This window comes from Nicotiana sylvestris, chromosome 5 (assembly GCF_000393655.2).
Source record: "Nicotiana sylvestris chromosome 5, ASM39365v2, whole genome shotgun sequence".
NCBI lineage: Eukaryota > Viridiplantae > Streptophyta > Magnoliopsida > Solanales > Solanaceae > Nicotiana > Nicotiana sylvestris.
Window position 1 is genome coordinate 67,536,458 of NC_091061.1, and position 23,345 is coordinate 67,559,802.

The 23,345-nt window shown below is 35.9% G+C and overlaps 1 protein-coding gene across 5 annotated transcripts; it reads right to left on the bottom strand.

The window, feature by feature from the left end:
- Positions 1 to 4,395: 4,395 nt before the first annotated feature.
- On the bottom strand, positions 4,396 to 11,344 carry LOC104216107 (kinetochore protein SPC24 homolog). 5 transcript variants are annotated; one of them, XM_070174431.1, is made up of 5 exons: positions 11,085 to 11,344; positions 10,305 to 10,447; positions 10,120 to 10,220; positions 4,862 to 4,935; positions 4,396 to 4,770 (listed from the first exon to the last, which is right to left on the bottom strand). In XM_070174431.1, the coding sequence occupies exons 1-5, from the start codon at positions 11,260 to 11,262 to the stop codon at positions 4,664 to 4,666; spliced, it is 603 nt and encodes a 200-aa protein (XP_070030532.1). In that variant the 5' UTR covers positions 11,263 to 11,344; the 3' UTR covers positions 4,396 to 4,663. The 5 variants fall into 5 exon arrangements, with proteins under 5 accessions (XP_070030532.1, XP_070030536.1, XP_070030535.1 ...); XM_070174435.1 differs by lacking the exon at positions 4,862 to 4,935 and having other exon boundaries at positions 4,396 to 4,798; positions 11,085 to 11,343; XM_070174434.1 differs by lacking the exon at positions 4,862 to 4,935 and having other exon boundaries at positions 4,396 to 4,801; positions 11,085 to 11,343.
- Between the last annotated feature and the right edge of the window lie 12,001 nt (positions 11,345 to 23,345).

Below are 23,345 nucleotides of genomic sequence, written 5' to 3' on the forward strand. Positions count from 1 at the left end.
TTTTCCTTGTTTGATCTCGATTCCCGATTTGTGTCCCTCGGGGGCTTAGCTGCGAATCTATTAGGATGAACTGAACCCGAGGGGGCTCCCAACTGGTCGTCCTCGACTCTGATTTTTGATTGGTAATAATTGTGCATATCCGACCAGGTCACAGCTGAATACTCGATCAAGTTCTGTTTTAATTGTCATAATCGAGCTCCTTTCATTCAAAGCCTGCATAAAAGCTTGTACTGCCCAATCATCCGAGACCGGTGGTAGCTCCACTCACTCCATCTGGAACCTAGACACGAATTTCATCAACATCTCATCGTTCCTCTGTTTTATCTTGAAGACATCCGATTTTCTTGTGGCCACCTTTATGGCCTCGGCGTGTGCTTTCACAAAGGCGTCTGCTAACATAGCAAATGAATCAATAGAGTTAGGAGCTAAGTTGTGATACCAAATCATAGCTCCTTTAGATAGTGTTTTCCCAAACCTTTTCAACAAAACTGACTCGATTTCATCGTCATTCAAGTCATTTCCTTTGATCCCACAAGTGTATGCTCGTTAGGGTCGGTTGTCCCGTTATATTTGGGTATATCGGGCATGCAAAACTTCTTGAGAATAGTCATCGGAGTTGCACTTGGGGGAAATGGTTTTTGTATGAACTTTTTGGCATCTAAACCTTTCAAGACCGGAGGTGCCCCCGGTATTTGATCAACACGGGAGTTGTAAGTCTCCACCTTCTTGTCATTTTCTTCAATCTTCTTTTCTCTGGACTCGATCCTCTTGGTGAGTTCTTCGAGCATCCTCATAATAGTGGGGTCAGTCCCCGAGTCACTTCCGTTTGACCTCTCTGGTGCTGGTTCAGCATGTCGAATATTTTCATGTTCAGCTACGCTCGGAGTCTTATTCTGACTTTGAAGTTGAGCGATGGCGATGTGCTGAGCTTGTAGCATCTCGAATATCACTTGGAGGTTGATTCCTCCATCTCCCATTCCTTGCTTTCTTTGGCCACCAGAGCGGGTTTCCCTGCGTACATTCTCTTCGGGGTCTGTGCCTCAATCCGTGTTTAGAGCAATGTGTGAACTAACATCAACTGGTTCCATATTTTGTACTTTCCCTGGGTTTATCGGTGGTATACCGACCCCTGCATTGCTGTTTTTTCCAAGACCTTTGTTGTCATGAACATGTGTGTTTTGTGTGCTAGACATGTTTTAACCTGAGAATCAAAAAAACATGACAAGAAAAAGTGTAAAAACAACGTGTGTAATGAGAATCAGTAAAGAAATAATTACTATTATTTTTAGCCACACGGTGGGCGCCAAACTGTTTACCTTGAAAATATGAGTAACAATTAGATTTGATTAGTAGTTTTAAAGATATGTGATTTAGTTCAATACCAATTAATAATCAAGAGATATGAAGTAGAAATGAAAGAAATAAGTGAATCAAACCAGTGTTACTCAACAGTAGTGACCTCGAGCTTATTAACCTCGAGGTGGGTTTAGTACCATAAGAACAATTAGGCCAGAAAAGCTAAGTAAGGACAGTAGAGCTAAGGACAATTCTGATGAACAATAGGCAGAAAAGTAGAGAGTATAGTCTTTGTTCAGTAATTAAATGATGTTACAAATGATTGGGGTCTCCTTTATATAATAGGGGAACTCAAAATAAGGTATATTTCTATTTACAGTAAGTAATATTCTAGGTACAGCTGTCTAACCGCCTACGGAATAGTACAATCCTATTCCGGGATTTGCGCCATGATCTTGGGGACGTGGCAGAAATCTAGCTCATTCTGTTACAAATCCATAACGGTACTATTTCAGGATCGAGCATACTTGGCTTTAGTGTTCCTCGTACTCCTATTTCCGGGCTTTGCACTCTGTCCTCGGGCTCGAGTCTAGTCCATCGGGCTCGAACTCGACTTCGCTCGAATTTGGGCTTCGGATGGACCCTCAAGCCTATAAATCGGAGGCATATGATTTTGACCGTATACCATGTCTTAGTTCCTCTAGCATTGTTTGTTAAAAGTGAACTCATGTTGTTGGATTGTTGTCGCATATGTGGAACAGCTGTCTAACATTGAACTGCTATTTTACGTATTCAAGAAGAAGGCCCCTACAGCAATCAAAGAGATAAAGAAGGCACGAAGGTCGTTAGGACGGGTTAGAGTTGGTATTGCTCGAGAGAGGAATGAGATGAAGGATGCAAAGGAAGAGCATCCTTAAATTGCTCTTGATCCCACCTGAGGGATTGAAGGGTGATCTTGGTACAAAGATTATCGAGGATGAAGGCTAAACCATCATCATTAGTGAAAATGATATTGATAAATGAAGTTCCACTCATAGTTTTTAGTGATACGAGACTGGTCAGTTTTGTCAGGGCACTTTGTATTTGTTTTGTCGAGCATATTTGTCACTATGCGTTTTAAGCCATCACTTGGTCATGTTTTCTGTTTTCCATTTTGCATTGTTCACTTGTCAGTTTAGTCATTGCGCTAATCCAACTTGTTCATTTGCCATGTTGCATCTCATCCCTCATTGCTTCACAAGTTGTTTGACAATATAAAGATCTTTTACATATTTTATTATTTTAAAATAGGAATAAATTCAGAGTCTTTCCCTTAGATTTCGTCCCGTAACACTAATCTCCTTTGTGGTTTTTGATATTATATTTACCTCCCTTATTTTAATTTTTTTAACAATTCTTTTTACATATTTAATATATAAAAAATTATAGTATGACTAATTTTTCCTTTTAAAGTATTCTCTTCTCTTTAATTAATTTTGCAAACACTCTTTTAAAATTTGTTTAGAATAAAAGTGAAACAAGAAGCCGTCTCTTCCCCTCCCAGGTGTTTCATGGTTGCCTGTAAAGTAAAAACGCCATGGATATTCTTCCTCTCCCCGGCCTTTGGCAGGAGAGAAACCACTCTCTTTTGCTTACTTGTTCAAGAACCTTGAAAATTAAATACAAGACACAAAAGAGTTGCTCAGTTTGAGTCAAGATGACAATAAATCTGTTCACTCTCAACGAATTTGGTTGCAATCCAAAGATGTGAATATATGAAAAGTTTGGCCCAAAATTGAATACGATCTTCTGATAACTGCCTTTGGGCCCAATTAATACATCTTGCCAGGAAGTACCAAGCCAAGTAAAAATTACACGGGCGCCCTATTTGGTCGCCCCCATTTAACCTATACCCATTTTTTTAAAACTTTTAACTTGTACCCATTTCTTAAATAACTTCAGCCCTTTTTCTCCTCCTTCTTCTCCTCCTTCGTTTTTTTCTTCTTCTGAAAGAAATAGCTGAAATATGCAAACAAGCAATTGACTGAGTTGTCAAGCAAGAGGACGACCATCCCGTATGTCATATTTGATTTTCCTTTGCCTTTTTAAATATTAATTCTTCTACTGTGTTCCTATAAATCTGTGTCTTCACTTGATAGAGAAGAGTATAAAAACAAGAAGAAGTCAAGCTTTAAATAATTAAAAAAAAAAGATTGATTAGCTGTTTCATTCCGCAGACAAGGCTCTTCTGGACTTATATGGGGCGACAAATTCTTATCAGGTGAATTGAATCAGCATATTAACCATAAATACGAAATTACTAAATGTAACAAAGCTTCTCATTCCATGGGAGAAGGAGGACAACCCAAAGAGGAGAATATGCTGGTGAAGGCTTCATCAATTGGATCAATGGAGAGGAGCAAATCCAACGGCTTCATATAAGAGTTAATTTTATCCAAGCTTCAGCTCTAGAGCTGAAGTTTCCCAGTTACAACACAAAAACTTCAGCTCTAGAGCTGAAGTTTCCCACTTACAACACAAAAACTTCAGCTCTAGAGCTGAAGTTCGCCAGTTACAAAACAAAAACTTCAGCTCTAGAGCTGAACTTCAGGCCCGGCTACTAGAATGCTGAAGTTTGCGTGATTGCCTTTGCTACTTCAGCTCCGTGTGCTGAAGTTATGCGAAAAAGCGGGTGCGCTTGTAATTTTTTCTGTAAAATGGGCACAAGTTAAAATATGACACAAAAAGCGGGTATATGCAAATGCCCCCAAGCCAATTGGTACAAAATGCAAATTTGGAGAATAATACAACTCCTAATGCTACTAGGAACTTAGCAGGAGAAAACACGAGGAGCATTTCTACTCCTTATAGGAATTCAACTTTGACGAACTAAGCTTAAGGAGCGTGCTCAGTCTGTTGCTAATGGAATTGAATTGACTAGAAGAGGTCTGCAGAATTACGTAGGATTTTTATTGTTAAAGCATATCTCAAAAAAGATATTCTTAATGTTATTAGTTAGAAGAGTAGAATATTAGTCTAGATTAAAAGGATTGTTACAAGAAAATTCAAACTAAGTGAGGTATTAGTGGTATTTATTGTAAACCACAAAAGAAGTCGGTATTACGAATTGAAAGGAGGGGTATCTAAAATTATCCGTTAAAAATAGCTGGTTAGTTGATTACATGCAATCATTCGATACAACTTAAAGGTAGTTACAAGAAACAAGCAACATCTCAGGGTTGCCTCCACACAATGAGTGTAAACCAAAACAAACAAAAAGGGAAAAAAGATTAAGAAAAAAAAAGTGCGGATGCTCAGAAATTTGTTTCGTCTCCCAGAAAGCAGATTGCAAGAGAATTGACAAGTAAACACAAGAGGAATCCAATTCTCACAACGTTATCATCTTCCAGATGCTGTTACTAGCGTCAAAGGCAGTCAGCTTCGATGGATCCAATTCAAAATATTCAAGCACCTTGTTATCTCTTTCCACAATATCTAGGATGGGTCAAGGTGAACGGAATTTCTGCTGCATGACATAAAATCTCGAGAAATAAGAAATGTTAGCTTAGCAAGCAAAGTAGGATACGGCCTGATATTTTTGATTGATCATACAAGTCTGGAATGATACATGTAACAGAGGCATACAATGATAACTTCATCCTACAAGATACGAGGAAAAAAGTTACTGATCATACAAGTCTGGAATGATACATGTAACAGAGGCATACAATGATAACTTCATCCTACAAGATACGAGGAAAAAAGTTACTGTTACCATAAATCAACAGATGCATAATTAAAGACAAAGGAGAAACAGTATTAGATAATAGCAGCTAGATAGAGACAAGGAAGATCATGACTATGCTCTTTTTAACAACAAATTACCAAACATCAATCAGTTGAGAGTACTACTTTAATAAAATTAATTTAAAGAAACAAAAGAGAAGAAAAAACGAAATGGACTCCATTTATACAAACACATATATCCTTGCAACAGGATGGGTATTGTACAAGAGGCTGTGTGTCTATGAAGTGTAAACCACAGATGGAAAAATTAATGCAAGTCTAATAAGATCAATCCGCAGATGATTTCCTAACGTTGAGCTGCAGCAGAGGCCGATTCTATTGAGAAAAAACAGATTTTGATAAAGTGGCGATGAAGTGCATTTACCTGCAACTTTCCAATCTTAATGCTTCTAGGAGTAGATAGGTTCCTATTCGATCATTCACTAATTAGCGTTATGTTTCTAGGGATTTTGGTTTCTAGAAATTTTGGGTAGAATGGAAGAAGTTTGGCAGAGAAGGGGAAGAAGACAGGCATCTCAATGTTGAAGATGTGTAAAACGAAATTCCCATTATTATTAACTTTCTTTTAGCCTTTTCCGTTAGTTTCACAAACCCAGTTAAAGGTAAGACGAAAGCTGCACGCTTAGGCAAACATAAGGGATATTTTATAGGGAGAAGGACTTTAATACCTCATTGCTAGGACTTTATGACAACCTCTGCCACTAAAACCTAAAATGACCATCGGTGCCCCCAAATTTCTTCTTTCATATACCCAGATCCCTTCCCTCCACGACTAAGTTTTCTCCTCCACTTCTTCTCAGTTGTGCAAAATTTCCTCTACTGCGACAGCCACCCCTTTATTCCCCCTCTACTTTCATATCATTCAGCTATAACTAAAGTAGTCACTCCTTCGGAGACCAAGGTTGAATCTTTATATAAAATTTCTCTTCTGCGTATAAGAGAAAAAGCCTTCTTCATCTTTTTCCTTTCATACCATTCATCTATAAAGTTCACTCTTTTATTCCAAGGTTTTTATAGAAAATAATCTTCTTGTTATAAGAGAAAAAGCCTTCTCCATCTACTCCTTTCATACCAATCATCTATAAATTTTACACTTTTAATTCAAGATTGAATTTTTATTAAAAAACATCATTTGGGGTGTCGAAAAAGGGGACAAATTGGAAAACAGCCAATCATCTTTGTACCAATTTCGTATACCCAGATCCCTTCCCCTTCAAATTCAACCCCTGCTGGGACTTCATGACTGAGCTTTTGTGGCTTATCTTGCCCAGTCCAGAGCTACAGAAATTATTAATAACAAATATTTGCAGTTCCTAGGAAATTCCTTGGTTGACATGTGCTGCCTAGATGTTCAAACACTGGCAAAAGTCACTGTATCTGTTCGTCAACTTTCCAAGATATTGCAGTGTGGTTTGCATACTAAGAAAAAGGCAAGTTAAATTGTGCCATGGCTTTTATTAACTAAGTAGGAAAAGTCTAGCTTCAGTAGTAGCTAGGATTTGGTAGAAGTAGCTTCTTGATGATTTTTTATCATCTTATGGTGCAGGAAGCTCTTAAAAGGATCTGCAATTGGGTATGCAAATTGTATTAATCTTTGGGTTGGTTTTATAGCAGCCAATATAGGGGATTATGATCTTCAACCTTATTCTTCACTACGGTTCACCTTACCAAATTGAAAATTGGCAACTCAGTTTTCTTTATGTATTTATGTCACCATTTTAAATTGCAAATGAACGTATTGCAGTTGCCAAAGAATTGCTTAAAGTCTCAAACGTCCCAAGATGAATGTATTACATCTGCAATTGAACAACTGTCATCACACTTTTTATAATGGAGCTACCACATTTCTTTCCCTAAGTTAGCAATGAATATTATATACTGTAATTAGTAGTATGTTAAATGATATTACAAAATTCTTAGTATACTGTATAGTATACCACGATTACTGATGAATCATGGCATATTATCACTACTAGTATGTTAATTGGTATTCATAATATTTCTTACTATACTGTAAAGTATAGCGTGATCACTAAATCATGGTATACATTGAATACTGCTGTTAAATGGTATTCACAATATTTTGAATATACTATGTATTATATCATGATTACTCTTGAATTATGATACACTTTTTTTATGCTAAATATTCTCATTATTCTTGGTATACTATGTATTATACCACGATTACTGTTGAATCATGGTATACTGTATGGTATACCAACAGTTGAATTATGTTAATACTTTGTTTATCTTAAATGTTATTTCCCATATTCTTGGTATACCATGATTAATGTATCATGGTACTTTGTTTGAGTTTGCCAAATGGTATACCCACTATTCTTGGTATACTATACGATGGTTTACCATGATTAATCTTGAACCATGGTATACTTTGTTTGAGCATGTCAAATGGTATACCCAATATTCTTGGTATACTACACATTAATATGCCATGATATTACTGGTATGTTAAATGGTATTCACAACATTCTTGGTATACTATACATTGGTATACCATGATTACTGTTGAATGATTACATTCTCAATATTCTTGGTATACTACTCATTCGTATACTATGATTAGCATAGTGCACCAAAATTTAGGATTACCGAATTAACTAGAAAGAACAAAAAACGAGAAAAGGGTGACAAATTCTTTATTTTAAAAAAGCCTAAAATTTCTCAGAAATTGAAAAAAAAAGGTCATCTATAAAATATTAAATAAAAAAAACAAAAGAATCAAAAAGAGTAACCAAATAACTCTTGAAAATCATAATCGATTAGTGATTGTATAGAAAGTGTCCCAATATAAATATTAGGACTCACTTATTTATCAGGAAAGAACAAAAATAAAGTACCAATTATTTTGGACGAAGATAGTTTATTATAAAGAACCAAAAAAATACAGCAAAACAAATAAAAAAAATTAAGACAAGAAAAAAAAATTAAAAAAAAGTGAGGGATTGTTATTAGAAAGAACCAAAAAAAAAGAATAAAAAAGAATATAAAAGAAAAAAATTACAAAAAAAAAAGAAACTAAAAAGAGTGCAGAATTTATTAGAAAGAACAAAAAAATAAAAATAAAAAAAAATTAAAGAAAAGAAAGAAAAAAAGGGTAGCAACTTAGGTGGAGCTTGGACATAGGATGGAGGGGCATCTAGGTAATAAAATCTTCAAATGGGGCACATTTTGTCATTTTTCAAAAATGGGAGCATTTTGGTCATAAATTTTTTAAAAGGGGCTCTTAATGTCTTTTTCTCTATTTTATATTCAGTAGTATAGATAAGGGACAAAAATATACCTATACCCATACATATCAAGCTTATTCCTCACCTTTGAACTACCAGTAATATGCCTAAAACTTAAAAGTACCATATAAGTTTTGTGGCTTTCAAATAACGCTAAATCATATGTTTATCAACTTGAAGAAAAACTTATATGGGCAATAGTTACAAATAGACATCCAAAAGTGTACAGTGGTATTACTTAATATTGGGATGGCAAACAAAGCGGGGCGGGTTAAGACTCAACTCGAATAAAATTTAACATGCCGCCCTGCATAGCCTTTTTTTATGTTTTCCACGCGCCTCGCATAATTTTCTTTTTTCTTTCTCTTTCTCTAGTTTGTTATTTACATATTTCAATTAAAAACCTGTACTTACAATCCTTCTTTGGCCTCAGAAAATACCCTCGAATATCTAAAGGTTTTGCATCAATCTTGTAAAAATTCCAAAAACAACACTCACTCTATTATAATTTGACATTCATGATTCAGTTTACAAGTGTTGTGTTGCCAGACTTTTAATTTAGGTCCAAAATTGATTCTTCTACTTTTAATTAAAGAAACCAAAGGATATTCAAAAATCTGGATGTTTAAGCCAGAATAACACAATTCCAAAACCCATATTTCTCAGTTCTTTAATTAAATCATTAAATGTGATTTGAAATTAAACAAACATACAGTGGAAAAAAGTCGTGACAAAAATGCATCTGATTTCTAGTCTCTGGTGATCTATCTCCTCCTCAGTATATTTATGGAGCATGCTTAACAAGAAAACCAGATAATAGAAGGAAACATGGAAAATAAAAGTTGTAAAAACGATACATAGAAAAGCCTGAATTCTGAAGTCTAGTTAAAATGATAGGGCAGCCCGGTGCACTAAGCTCCCGCTATGCGCAGGGTACGGAAGGTCTATTGTACGCAGCCTTACCCTACATTTCAGCAAGAGGCTGTTTCCACGCCTTGAACTTGTGACCTCCTGGTCACATGACAGCAACTTTACCAATTACGCCAAGGCTCCCCTTCCTAGTTAAAATGATAAATTATAGCGAAAATGATAGGATATCTAGAGAAATGATAAAATATCAATAAAATCAGGTAAAGAAGTTGAAAAGAATTGCAAATCATACTAACGTCTAAAGTCCAACTTCACCACCTATTGGGTAAGAGAGTCAAAGACTCGAGATGAGGCCAAAGAATTAGAGATTTCAGTTACAAGCTAGAAAAGTAGAAACAAAAATTTGGGAAGTATACAGATCTCGGGTTGGTAGAAGTGAAAGCGTGGAAACTGAGAGGGAAAAAGTTGTTATATTCATCAATATTTGTATACCCAGTAGTTCTTCATTCACAAAGAACCTGCAACCTGCCCAGACCCACTTTAAAACTTGTTAGAAAACATTCTTAACCCGCACGCACCACCCCGCCCTGTTGCCATCTCTACTTGATCTGCACCATATGGAGAGTCAATGGACTACGTCTACTTTAACAATGATTGGCATTTGGCAGATGCATTCAACAACTTGTACCAGGTTAAGATACAGAACCAAGTTGGCAAAATATGATGTTAACATCCTAGACCCATTACAAACTCTTCCCATTATTTGATAGCATAAAGCTGCAAAAGTTTACTGAGTCGACGTATAAATGTCAAGATGGGATTGTTTCAACAGAACATTATAGTAGTATGTTCGGAGTAAATGGCTGATATAATTATAAACATATTAAACTACTAATAAAAGGTTCTGATTACTTACTCTGCTCGAAGTTGATCTCGCTCAAGTTTCTCAAGTGACTGCATTTGCTCCTCAATAGAGGCTCTTTGATGATCTAAATCATCGATCTCATCGGTTATAACTGTGTTAAAGCAAAAGGTGCTAATCAGTAATCATAACACCAAACTATCTGAGAAATATGAAGACATGCTTTTTCGATATACTTATCTAAGTTCTTCCCTTAGCAGCTGTTCTATTTGAAGCTTCTGTTCTCTCTCTTTCTGCAGTGTATCTATTTCAGCATCTCCAGCAGCTTCAGATTGTGCTTCTGCTATTCTCTGATTGCACATATTTATCTTTGCCTCATAATCTGAGCATATGTAATGAATTAAATTAATTATATAATAGTTTCAAATCAAGAAATCCAGAATAAATCCAGTTATTTCTGGTCAAAATCATAAGTTAATGCTTGGCTAAGCCACTAAATACCATAGCAACGATCCAAAGAACTTCAGCTTAACCTAAGTATATATAGATATAAACATGCTGGACCTCTGCTCATAAGATATTGGCTTAGAAGGACTTCAGCTTAGGAAGAAATCATACCAAATGTAGAAGAGTATCACAAAACTATCAGGAACAAATAGATAATGACACCAAAAGGGTTGGCATGAAGAGCAACAAGACTTCACTTAATGACCAGAAGAGTGAGTTACCAAACAAGTACTCGTATAAAATACTAAGACAGACTCCACAATCCCCAAAATGTCATTAAGAGAAGCATCCAGAAATTACGATACTTTGAGAGAATCAATTTTTGACCTGATAATCCAGTACAAGAAAAAACAGACAATGGTCTCTCAATTCCATGTAAAAAAGAATTATCTACAAGTAACAGGTACAAAATCTTTTTTGTTTTTTTTCTTCTTTTTCACACAGTTTATAGGAAAACCCAATTGGACAATATTTGAGCAAAACTAAAGATTTTTACTATTTGCGAAGCATACCTTGAATGGAACTCCGAAGGGTTTGATATTCAGAAAGGCACTGTAATTGAACGGCATTAGATTGCTCCAAACACTGTTTCAAGAAGCCGACATCTTTGTCGTCCTTCAAGAACTGAACGAGATCTTTGCTGAAGGAGATCAGCTTCTCCACATCCACGTCTCTCGACCCATCCACCATTGTTGAGACCAAAGTTTAGGGCTTCTTCTTTCTTTTCTCTTTTTTCCTAAGACCTTGGTTTTTGACCCACGTGGAGTATTCAATATTCAATATTTTTGTGGAATACAATATTTGAAACTTATTAGAGTTTGCTATTTAGCCGGAGTTTTTTCTACAAATTATATACAGTACCCGTTAAAAGGCTCCAAATCCATTACATTACCCTTTCTATAATGGTCTCGTTTGTTCCCATATATTTTGGCTTTTATAGTGAATGATTGTTATACACCTAAAGCAGTATTTGATGTTTAAATATTTTTTGGCTGTTATAAATAAAAATTATCCAAATATCAATTATTTTTCCTTCTCTAATATTACATATAAAAATAAAAAATTATTTAAATTTTAAAATCTCAAAAGATATGCGTATTTCACTAGTTAAATATTGAAGAAAGTTAATATATTATTAATAAATTCATAACTAAATAATAATTATTTAAACTATAAGGCACACATTTAAAGCTAATTAGAAAAATAAATTATTTCAAGATTAATGAAAGAACTTTTTAATTGTAGCTTGTTTCGTAGATTTCATTCTCTTGTTAGCGAAATAATGCTTGAATTGGCGAAGATTCGTATCCAAATTTTCAGCAAAAAGGTATCCAATAGCTTTCACCAATCTAAGAGCTTAACAATTAAATCTTCTATCTAAATATTTTTTGGCATTTGTCCAATGATAAAGATATCATGTGCAAATCTTCAAATCTTATGTCTTATGCAAAATAAAAACTTTGTGCAACAAAAAAGATTATGTGCATAATTTTAGAATTATTATTAGTAACCATAAAGATTCTATTTGGCTGTTATAGAGAGGTAATTTTATAAAGAGTATTCTACTATAAATATGGATGTCGCTATTACAGGTAAAAAGTTGTTATAGAGAGGTAAAATATAACTTAGAAAATAGATTCCGAGGAAAACTTGGCTCTTATAGTGAATGGTTGTTATATAAGGATATTGTTATAGAGAGGTTACGCCATCCATGTTTAGAAAATAGATTCCGATGAAAACTGTATTAGTGTCTTCAACCAAGGCAATTAGTTACGCCTTTTTCTTTTTTCTTTCATCTCTTCTCTCAATCTTTTTTTGCCACCTCCTTCACTCTTCTTTTGATATCATCTCTCCCTTTTCTTCTTCCGTCAACTCTCCTCTCCTATTTTCCTTTTATTCTGTCAATAACTTTATTTCTTCACATTTATGGCGGCAATAGTGAGACAGAAAAATTGATAGTGTTGAATTGGCATCGATCATCATAAACAACAAATTTGATAACAACTAACGAATTTCATATAAATTTGGTACAATTGATTTCTGGTTATAAAACTGTTAAATTCTACCAAATTTAAACGAATTTTAACAATTGACAACTTTCATAAAATATGAAATTTCATAAGATCTCAGAATGTTAATCATCAACCAATTGTATCAACTCCATATGAATTTCATAAACTTTTGCATTTCAATCATCAAGCTGTCAAATTGGTTCAGTAGTTATACAACTTATTTACAAATTTTATATGAATTTGATAAAAATTTAGTATATATATATAACAACTGACTATTTAAAATATAAATTTCATACAATTAATCATATAATATACAACTTATTTATAATTTTCATACAATATTACTACAAAAAATTACAATTACAATAATATACAACCTAAATATAATATCCGTACAACTATAATACAATTTTAATATAATCTTGATACATATATATAACTTTTATACGAAAATAATATAATTACAATAGAATACAACCGAAATATAATTTACATACAACTATAATACAACTTTAATAGTATATATCAACAACTTTATACAAAGGAGAGTCTTTCTATTAAATACAAATTTCACACGACGATTCATATAATATACAACTTGTTTTCAACTTTCATATAACATTCAAACAAAAAAATACAAATACAACATAATACAACTTAAATATAATTTTAATATAACTTTAATACAAAATTTGTATGTATATTGTATATCATGTGTTCGTCATCTTCTTTGAGTTTCAATCTAAAAATTTAGCCAAAATCAACTCTAGTCTTTACCAAACACCCTCAAAATTGAGATATAAACTCCAAAGAATATCCCTAATCGTTTGCAACAAAATCCCATTCAAATAAATATTTTTGAAAACCGAACTTAAATTCAAAATTTTGAAGCTTTTTACTGGCTGTCAATGGTGGAGGATCAAACACCTTAAAAATTTAATGATTAACAATTTCAATTCAAACACCAACTATGCAACATGAAAGGAATTTGCTCAATTAAAACTCCATAGTCAAACGATTGAAATACATTGATGAATTCTTTGAAGAAAAAAGGATGAAGTAGATGAGAAAAGAGAGAGAGAGAAGCAGAGAAAATCGAAAGAAGAAAAATAGGGTTGGGGAGAGAGGGAGAGGGAGGGAGGGAGAGAGAGAGAGAGAGAGAGAGAGAGCCGAAGAGGGAATAGCCGATATTCCCTATTCAAGTCCTAATATAAAGGAATACTCATTTAATATTAATTTGTATATAATTAGTAAATTGTATATCAACTTGTAATTAAGTTAAAACTTCAATAGCGAGGGTAAATAAGTTTAAAAGGTACTATAGGTAAGTAAAAATTTCAATTTTATTGGTAAATTTACAATGTCGGTCCTTTTTAAGGAATTACTTACATCAGTAACACATCTTTTGGAATATTTCAAAAGTAATAATAATAGTTTAAATGAAATCTAGTCACCCTTTCAATTTTAAATTGTAAATTTTAAGGTTTGACAAAATTTGTCATATCTCTAAAAATTTCTATTTAAAAACAAATCTTTCCCTCTAAACGTTATGGCTATAAACACATGAGTATATGGGAACTTAGACATTTGAGATGAAATTCAAAGCAAGGGCATAATAGTGGCAAGTATAACATGAATCAAGATCATAAGCCTTTGAAACATCAATCATACTTGAAACACTTTCTCATAGGAGAGTAATATAATAGTGGTAGTTGGAACATGACTTGAGTACACAAGCATTTGGACAAATCAACCATTAGAAGAAATTAGAACAATAGAAATAGGAATTTGAACAAACCATGCTCAGAGTTTATAAGAAATTCGTGGAATCCGATTTTACGGAAGAAGTTTAGCCAACATACCTCAAATTCTCCTCTTAATAAAACTACGATGATCCACCACACTAAACAACTTTAATCTACAACAATGCAACACAGTTGTAATAATATTATCTTTTAGATTTTTTTATCAAACACCTAATGTGTATATTTATCTACAACCCCCTTCAATGGAATTTCTTCACCTAACAACCACCTTCCACACCAATGATACACCTTACAATCATCCTTAGGCCATCCACAACCTCTATTAGCACATGCATACCCAACAATTCACTCTCAACCAATCAATCTCATCAATTAAATCATTTTACAATCTCTACAACACTAACATAACTTAGGTTAGGTACTTATGGCTTTCAATCACCATCCCATAAGTCCTAATACACGTTTCATACATAAATAATCACCATAAATTAGTCAGAGATTGTAGACATACCTCTTGTAGAGAAATTCCTAAAAATCCCAACTCCTAGTGATCTCGACCAATTTGGGAATTTAAATGGAAATTTATGAATTACCAAGGTTAATCCTTGTTAATATAAACGTTTAGGAGTAGTAACTGGCTCAAAGTACTCCAAAAACATTACCTTGGTTCATAGAGGGATGTATAAGACGGATTCCCTTTGTTAGAACAAGCCCTAGTTCAAAGAAATGAGTTTGCCACTCTCTCCCCCCAACCTTACGGGTATTTATAAGGTTCCCATGTGCGCTGCCGCTCACCTGGGCAAGTGAGCATGAAGGTGGAATCGTATACAAGGCAGAAAACCCTTCTTCAGTGCGTTGTCGCACATCTGACAATCTCAGCGCGCAGCTGGGCGTACAGCTAAGATAGTGTTTGGTAAAATTGCCATAACTTTCTGTAAAAATATCCAAATGATAAATGGCTTGAGGAATTGGAAATTAGACTCAAAGATATTTCATTTGATAGGTATATCACCACATAAAACCTTATATTTTGGGAGTTGTACCCCTTTAAATTTGGGTCTTGAGCAAAATTATTTGAAACTTTAGCCTATTGCATAGTTCCCAACTTGGCTTAGTTCTAGGGCTATCCTTAGACCCTAAACCACTTCCAATACACCTCCTACATTTATTATCATGATCATATAAGTTGGTTCTAGTCCATAATCTCTTGTGTAAGGCAATACGGCACTTAAGCGACTCATGAGCGTGCTTTAAGGCCTCACACATAGAAAATCTTGAGGGGGTATATATATAAGCCCCCTCAAGATTTTCTATATGTGTTATATATATATATATATATATATATATATATATATATATATATATATATATATATATGCGTGTGTGTATCGGATTGCACACCGCTTCAGTATTATTATATATACGTGGACCGGTTGCATGCCGTAATAATATTATCATATATATGTAGATCAGGTTGCACACCGCAACAATATTACTATATATATGTGAATTAGGTTGCACGCTGCAACAATATTATTATTAAATATGTGGATCGGGTTGCACGCGATAATGGTATTGGTATTGATATGTGGATCAGATTGTGTGCCGCAACAGAGAGGATGTATTGTGGTTAGTGTTGGTTATTAGTTTTAGCTATCGTGTTGTGTTGTAAGACTGGGAAGAGATGATATTCTAGGGCCCTCTGCTATTTATTTCTTATTCCAGTTATCATGTTGTTATTCGTTTCTCTATTTTGTTATTGCCTTTCTACTTATTACTTATATTGGTTTATATTGTGTGTCTTGTCATAGCCTCATTACTACTTTATCGAGGTTAGGCTTGATAGTTATACGCACTATATATATACATACACACACACACATATACATACATACACACAATGTTGTGTCATGCAATCTAATCCACATATATAATAATATTTGTTACAACGTATGTTGCGGCGTGCAACCCGATCCACATATATAATAATATTATTGCGGCGTGCTACCCGATCCAATATATTAGTAAAACCAAATACGGTGAATCTTACAACATAACTGATGAGCGCAAAACAAAATATGAAATTAACACGTTGATTGGGATGATTACTAACTAAAATTAACTATGAAACTAAAACAACTAACAATTGCTCACTGGAAGATAAGAGTTGAGCAACACTGAAATATCAATGGGAGAAATAAGGGTCGTGACAAGATAGGTGCAAGATAACTATTTGGGATTCAACTCTAGTTCAATTCACTCTAATGTTCTAATTATTCTCACGAATTCACTCAATGATTAGTTTAACCATGTAGTCAAGACTCCTCTCTCGATTAAATCTTAACTCTACGAGGTGAACTAATATAAGCGCTGTGAAAATATGCAAGCATGCGTTAATGAATTGGTCTTCAGGAAAACGCCTCTCGATATTATCCTAACTTGATTTAATCAACAATTCAACAAGCTCTTTCGATTACTTAAAAGAATAATTGAATTAAACAAAACCAAATAATGCAAAGATAATCGCCAAAATATTCATCTTTTGATTAAATAAACCGGTGAATAAAGTTGCAATAATTCAAAGCTCCATAAACGAATTCAAGCAGAGAACTAGAGTTAAACTCCACAAATAGCAATCAAAAATACCATATCCATCAAACCTAAGAGAAACTACTCCATAATCATGGAGGAAATCATCACAAATATAACTAAAGAGTACGAAAACATCAATATAATGTTACAATCCAAACTCCCGTATTGAATTGATGGAAAGATGATGAAATCTTGTATCTTGAAGCCTCCAATGCTCTCCAAAAGCTTCCAAGGTCAAAAGTCCTCAAAAAATCGTATTTTGATGTATTTATACCATGTAGGAACGGGACCGGACGTAACTATTCTTTCCAAGCCGAAGTGAGAAAAGTAGAGAGAGAAAATACACTACCGCGGCGCACCATACGCCGCATTAGTGGGAAAGCTCAGAGGCCTATTTTTTCACTCTGCAGGAAATTTCCACTAGCGCCCTGCACCCCGCCGCATGGCGCGATGCGGTAGTGCATATTTCTCAGAGTAATCTTTTCTTCTTACTTTTGACATCCAGCCTTGGTCCTCGACCCCAGAACATGATCACGACTTAATTTCTTGGGCTTCTACTCAGACTTCAAAACTACAAATCATCCATTTCAGCTCCAAACTTGCTTCTTTACTCGAAATCACATCTTACACAACATAACACACGTAATAAGTACAAAATACTAACAGTTAGGCTCAAATACAATCAAAGTGTAATAATTAGAGAGCAAAATGTAGCTAAAACACGAGCTCCTAGCCTACCATCAACACCTCACACTTAAACTATTGCTCGTCCCCGAGCAATCAAATTACACTTCACATAGAGACGACCTTTTCATCAAACAACTTACCTAACCCATCATGCTAAGAATATTTAAAATATACTAAGCACCATATCATAACATCATAGCCTCAAGACTCGACTCAAAAGCATCACGTATTTTTCATAACTTGCTCATTTACTCTAACACAGAGGTCAAAGACTTTACCTTACCTTCGCAAATCATGTACCCTAACATAAACAATAGAGAGTAATTCCACATATAATAAAGTTCAAAGACAATTAGGAACTCAAGATACAAAGAATTCACTCACTCTCTGAACTAAAATTCTTATGCCACAGAAGACGTACCATAGGCTTGCCCGTAGTGTAATACTCTACTAATTGAGCTCATTCAGTCAAAGATCAAGTAGGACTTTATTTTGGTTGTAATGTAGGCTGCGGAACGGGATAGGATACATTTGGATAATAGTGACTACACCTCCCTAAGCACTTTAATATATATAAAATAACATGTCAACCCCAAACTTATATTGAACCAAATCCCAACCTTCACACATAATAGCATTAAGCTCCTAATATCTTTAAGCACAGACAAGATGAGATCCATCACTAACAAGGAATCATTTTTTTTATTTCTAATACATACACAAACCCTCTCTTATTCTTTTCTTTTTCAAAGTTCTAATTGATTTTTCTTTCTCTTTTTTTTTTCAATTCCATACATGTAGCTATCACAAATTTTCAACTAGTGCACCTTTCTCTATTATTCTTAATTCCACTCAAAAGCCAACCATACCTGTCACGATCCAGATTTTCCATCATCGGGATCGTGATGGCGCCTACTCGTGAAAGCTAGGCAAGCCAACTACTATGATTTTAACACATTAGCAATTAGCCCAAACAGAGATAAATAGTAACTAAAGCTGAGCAGATATAAGGTGCGAAAGTGTTATAACAGTTCAAAATATTCCAATACATGTCTACCCCAATAATCAGGTGTCACAATTTCACGAACATCTACAAATTTCTACAAATACTGGTTTAGAAAGAAAATACAACTGTTCTCGAAATAAAAAGAGACAGTATATCTAAAACATAAGGAAGGGGACTCCGGAGCCTGCGAACGCCAGTAGATCTACCTCGGGTCTTCTGTGGACTGAAGGCAGCAACCCATGATCTACTCACGAGGTCCAGCACCGAAATCTGCACAGAAAGTGTAGAGTGCAGTATCAGTAAAACCGGCCCCATGTACTAGTAATGTCGAGCCTAACCTCGGCGAAGTAGTGACGAGGCTAGGACACGACAACCATACAAACTTGTATAGTTAAATCATATACGAGAAGCAATAATAACAAGAATTTAACAGATAAAGACGAGAAAAAGGGGGAACATGCTGAGGGGGATATCAGATTATGACAGTAATAAAATAAAGAAGCAAGGTAAATATCAAACTTGAACCAACAGAAATGATAACACAGTAACAAGTGCACGACATCACCCTTCGTTCTTTTACTCTCGTCCTCAACATAGAAATAAACAGAAACGGTACGGCATCACCCTTCTTGCTTTTGCTATCTCATAATCATGACACGACATCACCCTTTGTGCATTAACACTCACAAAAATATGGCACAACATCACCGTTCGTGCATTAACACTCATTGTATATGGCACGACATCACCGTTCATGCATTAACACTTTCTCACAATATTGTGCATGGCATCACCCTTCATGATTTACACTCTTCCTCACCTAACAATAGAAACAATAACATCCCGATAAGGGAATCAACAATAGAAACAATAACATCCCGATAAGGGAATCAGCTATAACCGATCTTGTTTCAACAGTTAACTTCACAAAATAAGTCTCAACTTGAGTCAATACACAACAATGGTCAATTATCAAGAAAAAATCATAAGGCTTGTTCAACATGGATAATCATCAATTTAAGCATGAATAATATATAAAAAGAATCACAACGATCATAGTTTAAGACTCACTTACATGCTTGACACCAACGTATAAATACTCATCACCACACCTATATGTCGTACTCTATACTAACACGTAGCAATTAAGACACAACACCTATTCCCTCAAGCTAATGTTAGGCCAAACACTTACCTCGGTTCCACGGCCAAAAGTCAAGCCTCAATTACCGCTTTTCCTTTGACTTCCACTTCCAAACCGCTCGAATCTATGCATAATTAATTAATTAATATCAATTATTGCTAAAGGAATCAACTACAATGCATAAATTTAGTTTTCCCAAACGTTTCCCCAAAAATCAAAAATCGACCCTGGGCCCGCTTGGTCAAAACTCAAGGTTCGAACCAAAACCCGTCCACTAATTCACCCATGAGCCCAAATATGCAATTAGTTCTGAATCCGACCCGAAATTGAGGTCTAAATCCCCAAATTTGTAAAATCCCTAATTTCTACCCTTAAAAACAAGATTTAGGCCTAGAAATCTAATGAGTCTTGATGGAAAATAAAAGAAATAAGTTTAAGAACACAAACCTATGATTTGGTGATGAAATCCCTCTTCAAAAATCGCCCAAGGTCGAGTTCTATGGAAAAAATATAAAATTTTGGTCTAATCCCTTCTTTGGTTCTGTTTAAAATCATTGGACAGGTCTTCATTGCGTTCGCGAGAGACCTGTCGCGATCGCGATGCACAGCGGACTAAGGCCTTCGCATTCGCGAGCCTATCTACACGTTCGCGTAAGGCAACTCTCCCCCCTCCTTCGCGTTCGCGACCCAATGGTCGCGTTCGTGTAGAAGAGCATGACCCCCTCCCCCAGGTCCCATAATTCTTCGTGTTCGCGAAGGGTAACACCCCCGTTGCTCCGTGTTCGTGACCTGGTCTATGTGTTCGCGTAGAGGAAAACCACCCCTGCCCCAATTTCCCCTTCGCGATCGCGAGAGTGACTTCGCGATCGCGAAGCACAGATAACCAGTACACCAGAAGCAGCACACATATCAGATTTTCTAAGTGTAAAACATCTCGTAGCCTATCTAAAAATCACCCGAGCCCTCGGGGTTCCAACCCAAGCATGCATACAAGTCTAAAAATATCATACAAATATGCTCGTGCAATCAAATCGCCAAAATAACACCTAGAACTATGAATTTAGCACTATAATCAATGAAAAACTCAAGAACTCTTAAAATTTCTATTTCTACAACCGAGGATCCGAATCACGTCATATGAATTCCGTTTCTACCAAATTTTGTAGACATAACTTAAATATCATATTAAACATGTACCGGGCTCCGGAACTAAAAATACGGGCCTGATACCATCAAATTCAAATATTATTCAATTTCTAAGCTCCTTATATTTTTTAGTTAAATAATTTTCTTTAAAAATTCATTTCTTGGGCTAGCGACCTTAGAATTCAATTACGGGCATATGCCCAAGTCCCATATTTTCGGGTCCGGGTCTGTTTACTCAAAATATTGACCGAAGTCAACTTAATTTAATTTTAAAGGCAAAATTTAGCATTTTTCTCAATTTTTCACATAAAGGCTTTCCGAAAATGTGCTCGGGCTACGCACGCAAATCGAGGAGAAGGAAAATGAGGTTTTCAAGGCCTCGGAACCCGGATTCAGATTCTAAAACAAAAGGTGACCCTTTGGGTCATCACATTCTCCACCTCTAAAACAACCGTTCGTCCTCGAACAAATATAGAAAAGTACCTTAGTCGGTGAAAATATGGGGATATCGGCTCCGCATATCGGACTCGGACTCCCAGGTAGCTGCCTCAACAGGCTGACCTCTCCATTGCACACGAACTGAAGGATAACTCTTCGATCTCAACTAACGAACCTACTGGTCTAAAATAGCCACCGACTCCTTCTCGTAGGTCAAAACCTTGTCCAACTAGATAGTGCTGAAGTCTAACACGTGGGATGGATCGCCGTGATACTTCCGAAGCATGGACACATGAAACACTGGATGCACAGCTGATAAACCTGGTGGCAACGCAAGCTCATAAGCCACCTCTCCCCTCTCCGAAGAATATCAGAAGGCCCAATGAACCTAGGGCTTAACTTGCCCTTCTTTCTAAATCTCATCACGCCCTTCATGGGCGACACCCGAAGTAACACTCACTCTCCGACCATGAATTCCACATCACGAACCTTACGGTCGGCATAACTCTTCTGCCTGGACTGAGCAGTACAAAGTCTATCCTGAATAATCTTAACCTTATCCACTATAACTCATACTGCATCGAACTTCCTCTGAGTACGTGGGAGTCCAACAACGAAATCCATAGTGATACACTCCCACTTCCACTCAGGAATCTCGATCTTCTGAAGTAAACCACCTGGTCTCTGATGCTCGTACTTTACCTGCTGACAATTCAAACACCGAGCTACATATGCAACAATATCCTTCTTCATCCTCTTCCACCAATAATGTTGCCGCAAGTCCTGATACATCTTAGCGGCGCTCGGGTGAATGGAGTACCGGGAACTATGGGCCTCCTCTAGAATCAACTCACGAAGTCTATCCATATTAGGAACACAAATACACCCCTGCAACCTCAAAACTTCATCATCTCCAACTGTAACCTGCTTGGCACCTCCGTGTCGCACTGTGTCTCTAAGGACAAGCAAATGAGGATCATCATACTGCCGATCTCTGATACACTCAAATAATGAAGAACGGGCGACTGTGCAAGCTAGGACACAGCCGAGCTCAAAAACATCGAACCTCACGAACTGATTGGCTAAAGCTTGAACATCCAAAGCAAGTGGTCTCTCACCGACGGGAATATATGCAAGGCTGCCCATACTTGCTGACTTCTTACTCAAAGCATTGGCCACTACATTGGCCTTCCCAAGATAATACAAGATGGTGATATCATAGTCTTTCAATAGCTCCAACCACCTCCTTTGCCACAAATTTAGCTCCTTCTGCTTGAACAAGTATTGCAAACTCTTGTGATCCATGAACACCTCACACGACACACTATATAAATAATGCCGCTAGATTTTCAATGCGTGAACAATGGTTGCTAGTTCCAAATCATGAACTGGATAATTCTTCTCGTAGATCTTCAATTGACGCGAAGCATATGCAATAACCTTGCCATTCTACATCAACATCGCACCAAGTCTAATACGAGATGCATTAAAATATACTGTATATGGCCCTAAACCTGTGGGTAATACCAACACCGGCACCGTAGTCAAAGCTATCTTGAGCTTCTGAAAGCTCGCGTCACACTCATCCGACCACCAGAACTGGGCACCCTTCTAGGTCAATCTGGTCATAAGGGCTGCTATAGATGAAAACCCCTCCACAAACCGACGGTAATAACTCCCAATCCCAAAAAACTCCGGATCTTTATAGCTGATGTGGGTTTAGGCCAGTCCTTGACTGCCTCAATCTTCTTAGGATCCACCTGAATACCCTCTACTAATACAACGTGACCCAAGAATGCAATTGAATTCAATCAAAACTCACATTTCAAAAACTTATCATATAATTGTCTGTCTCTCGGAGTCTGGAGAACGATTCGAAGATGCTGGATCAAGATATCATCAATGAAAACAATTACAAAGGAATCCAGGTATGGATTGGAAACTCGGTTCATCAAATCCATAAATGTTGCTGGGGAATT

What these genes read in the sequence shown, in the direction of transcription:
- LOC104216107 (XM_070174431.1), bottom strand. Translation starts at nt 11,262, where the DNA reads ATGGTGGATGGGTCGAGAGACGTGGATGTGGAGAAGCTGATCTCCTTC. An exon ending in CCTTCGGAGTTCCATTCAAG is followed by an intron (nt 10,448 to 11,084) that starts GTATGCTTCGCA and finishes ACATATGCTCAG; the next exon opens with ATTATGAGGCAAAGATAAAT. An exon ending in TGCTAAGGGAAGAACTTAGA is followed by an intron (nt 10,221 to 10,304) that starts TAAGTATATCGA and finishes TGCTTTAACACA; the next exon opens with GTTATAACCGATGAGATCGA.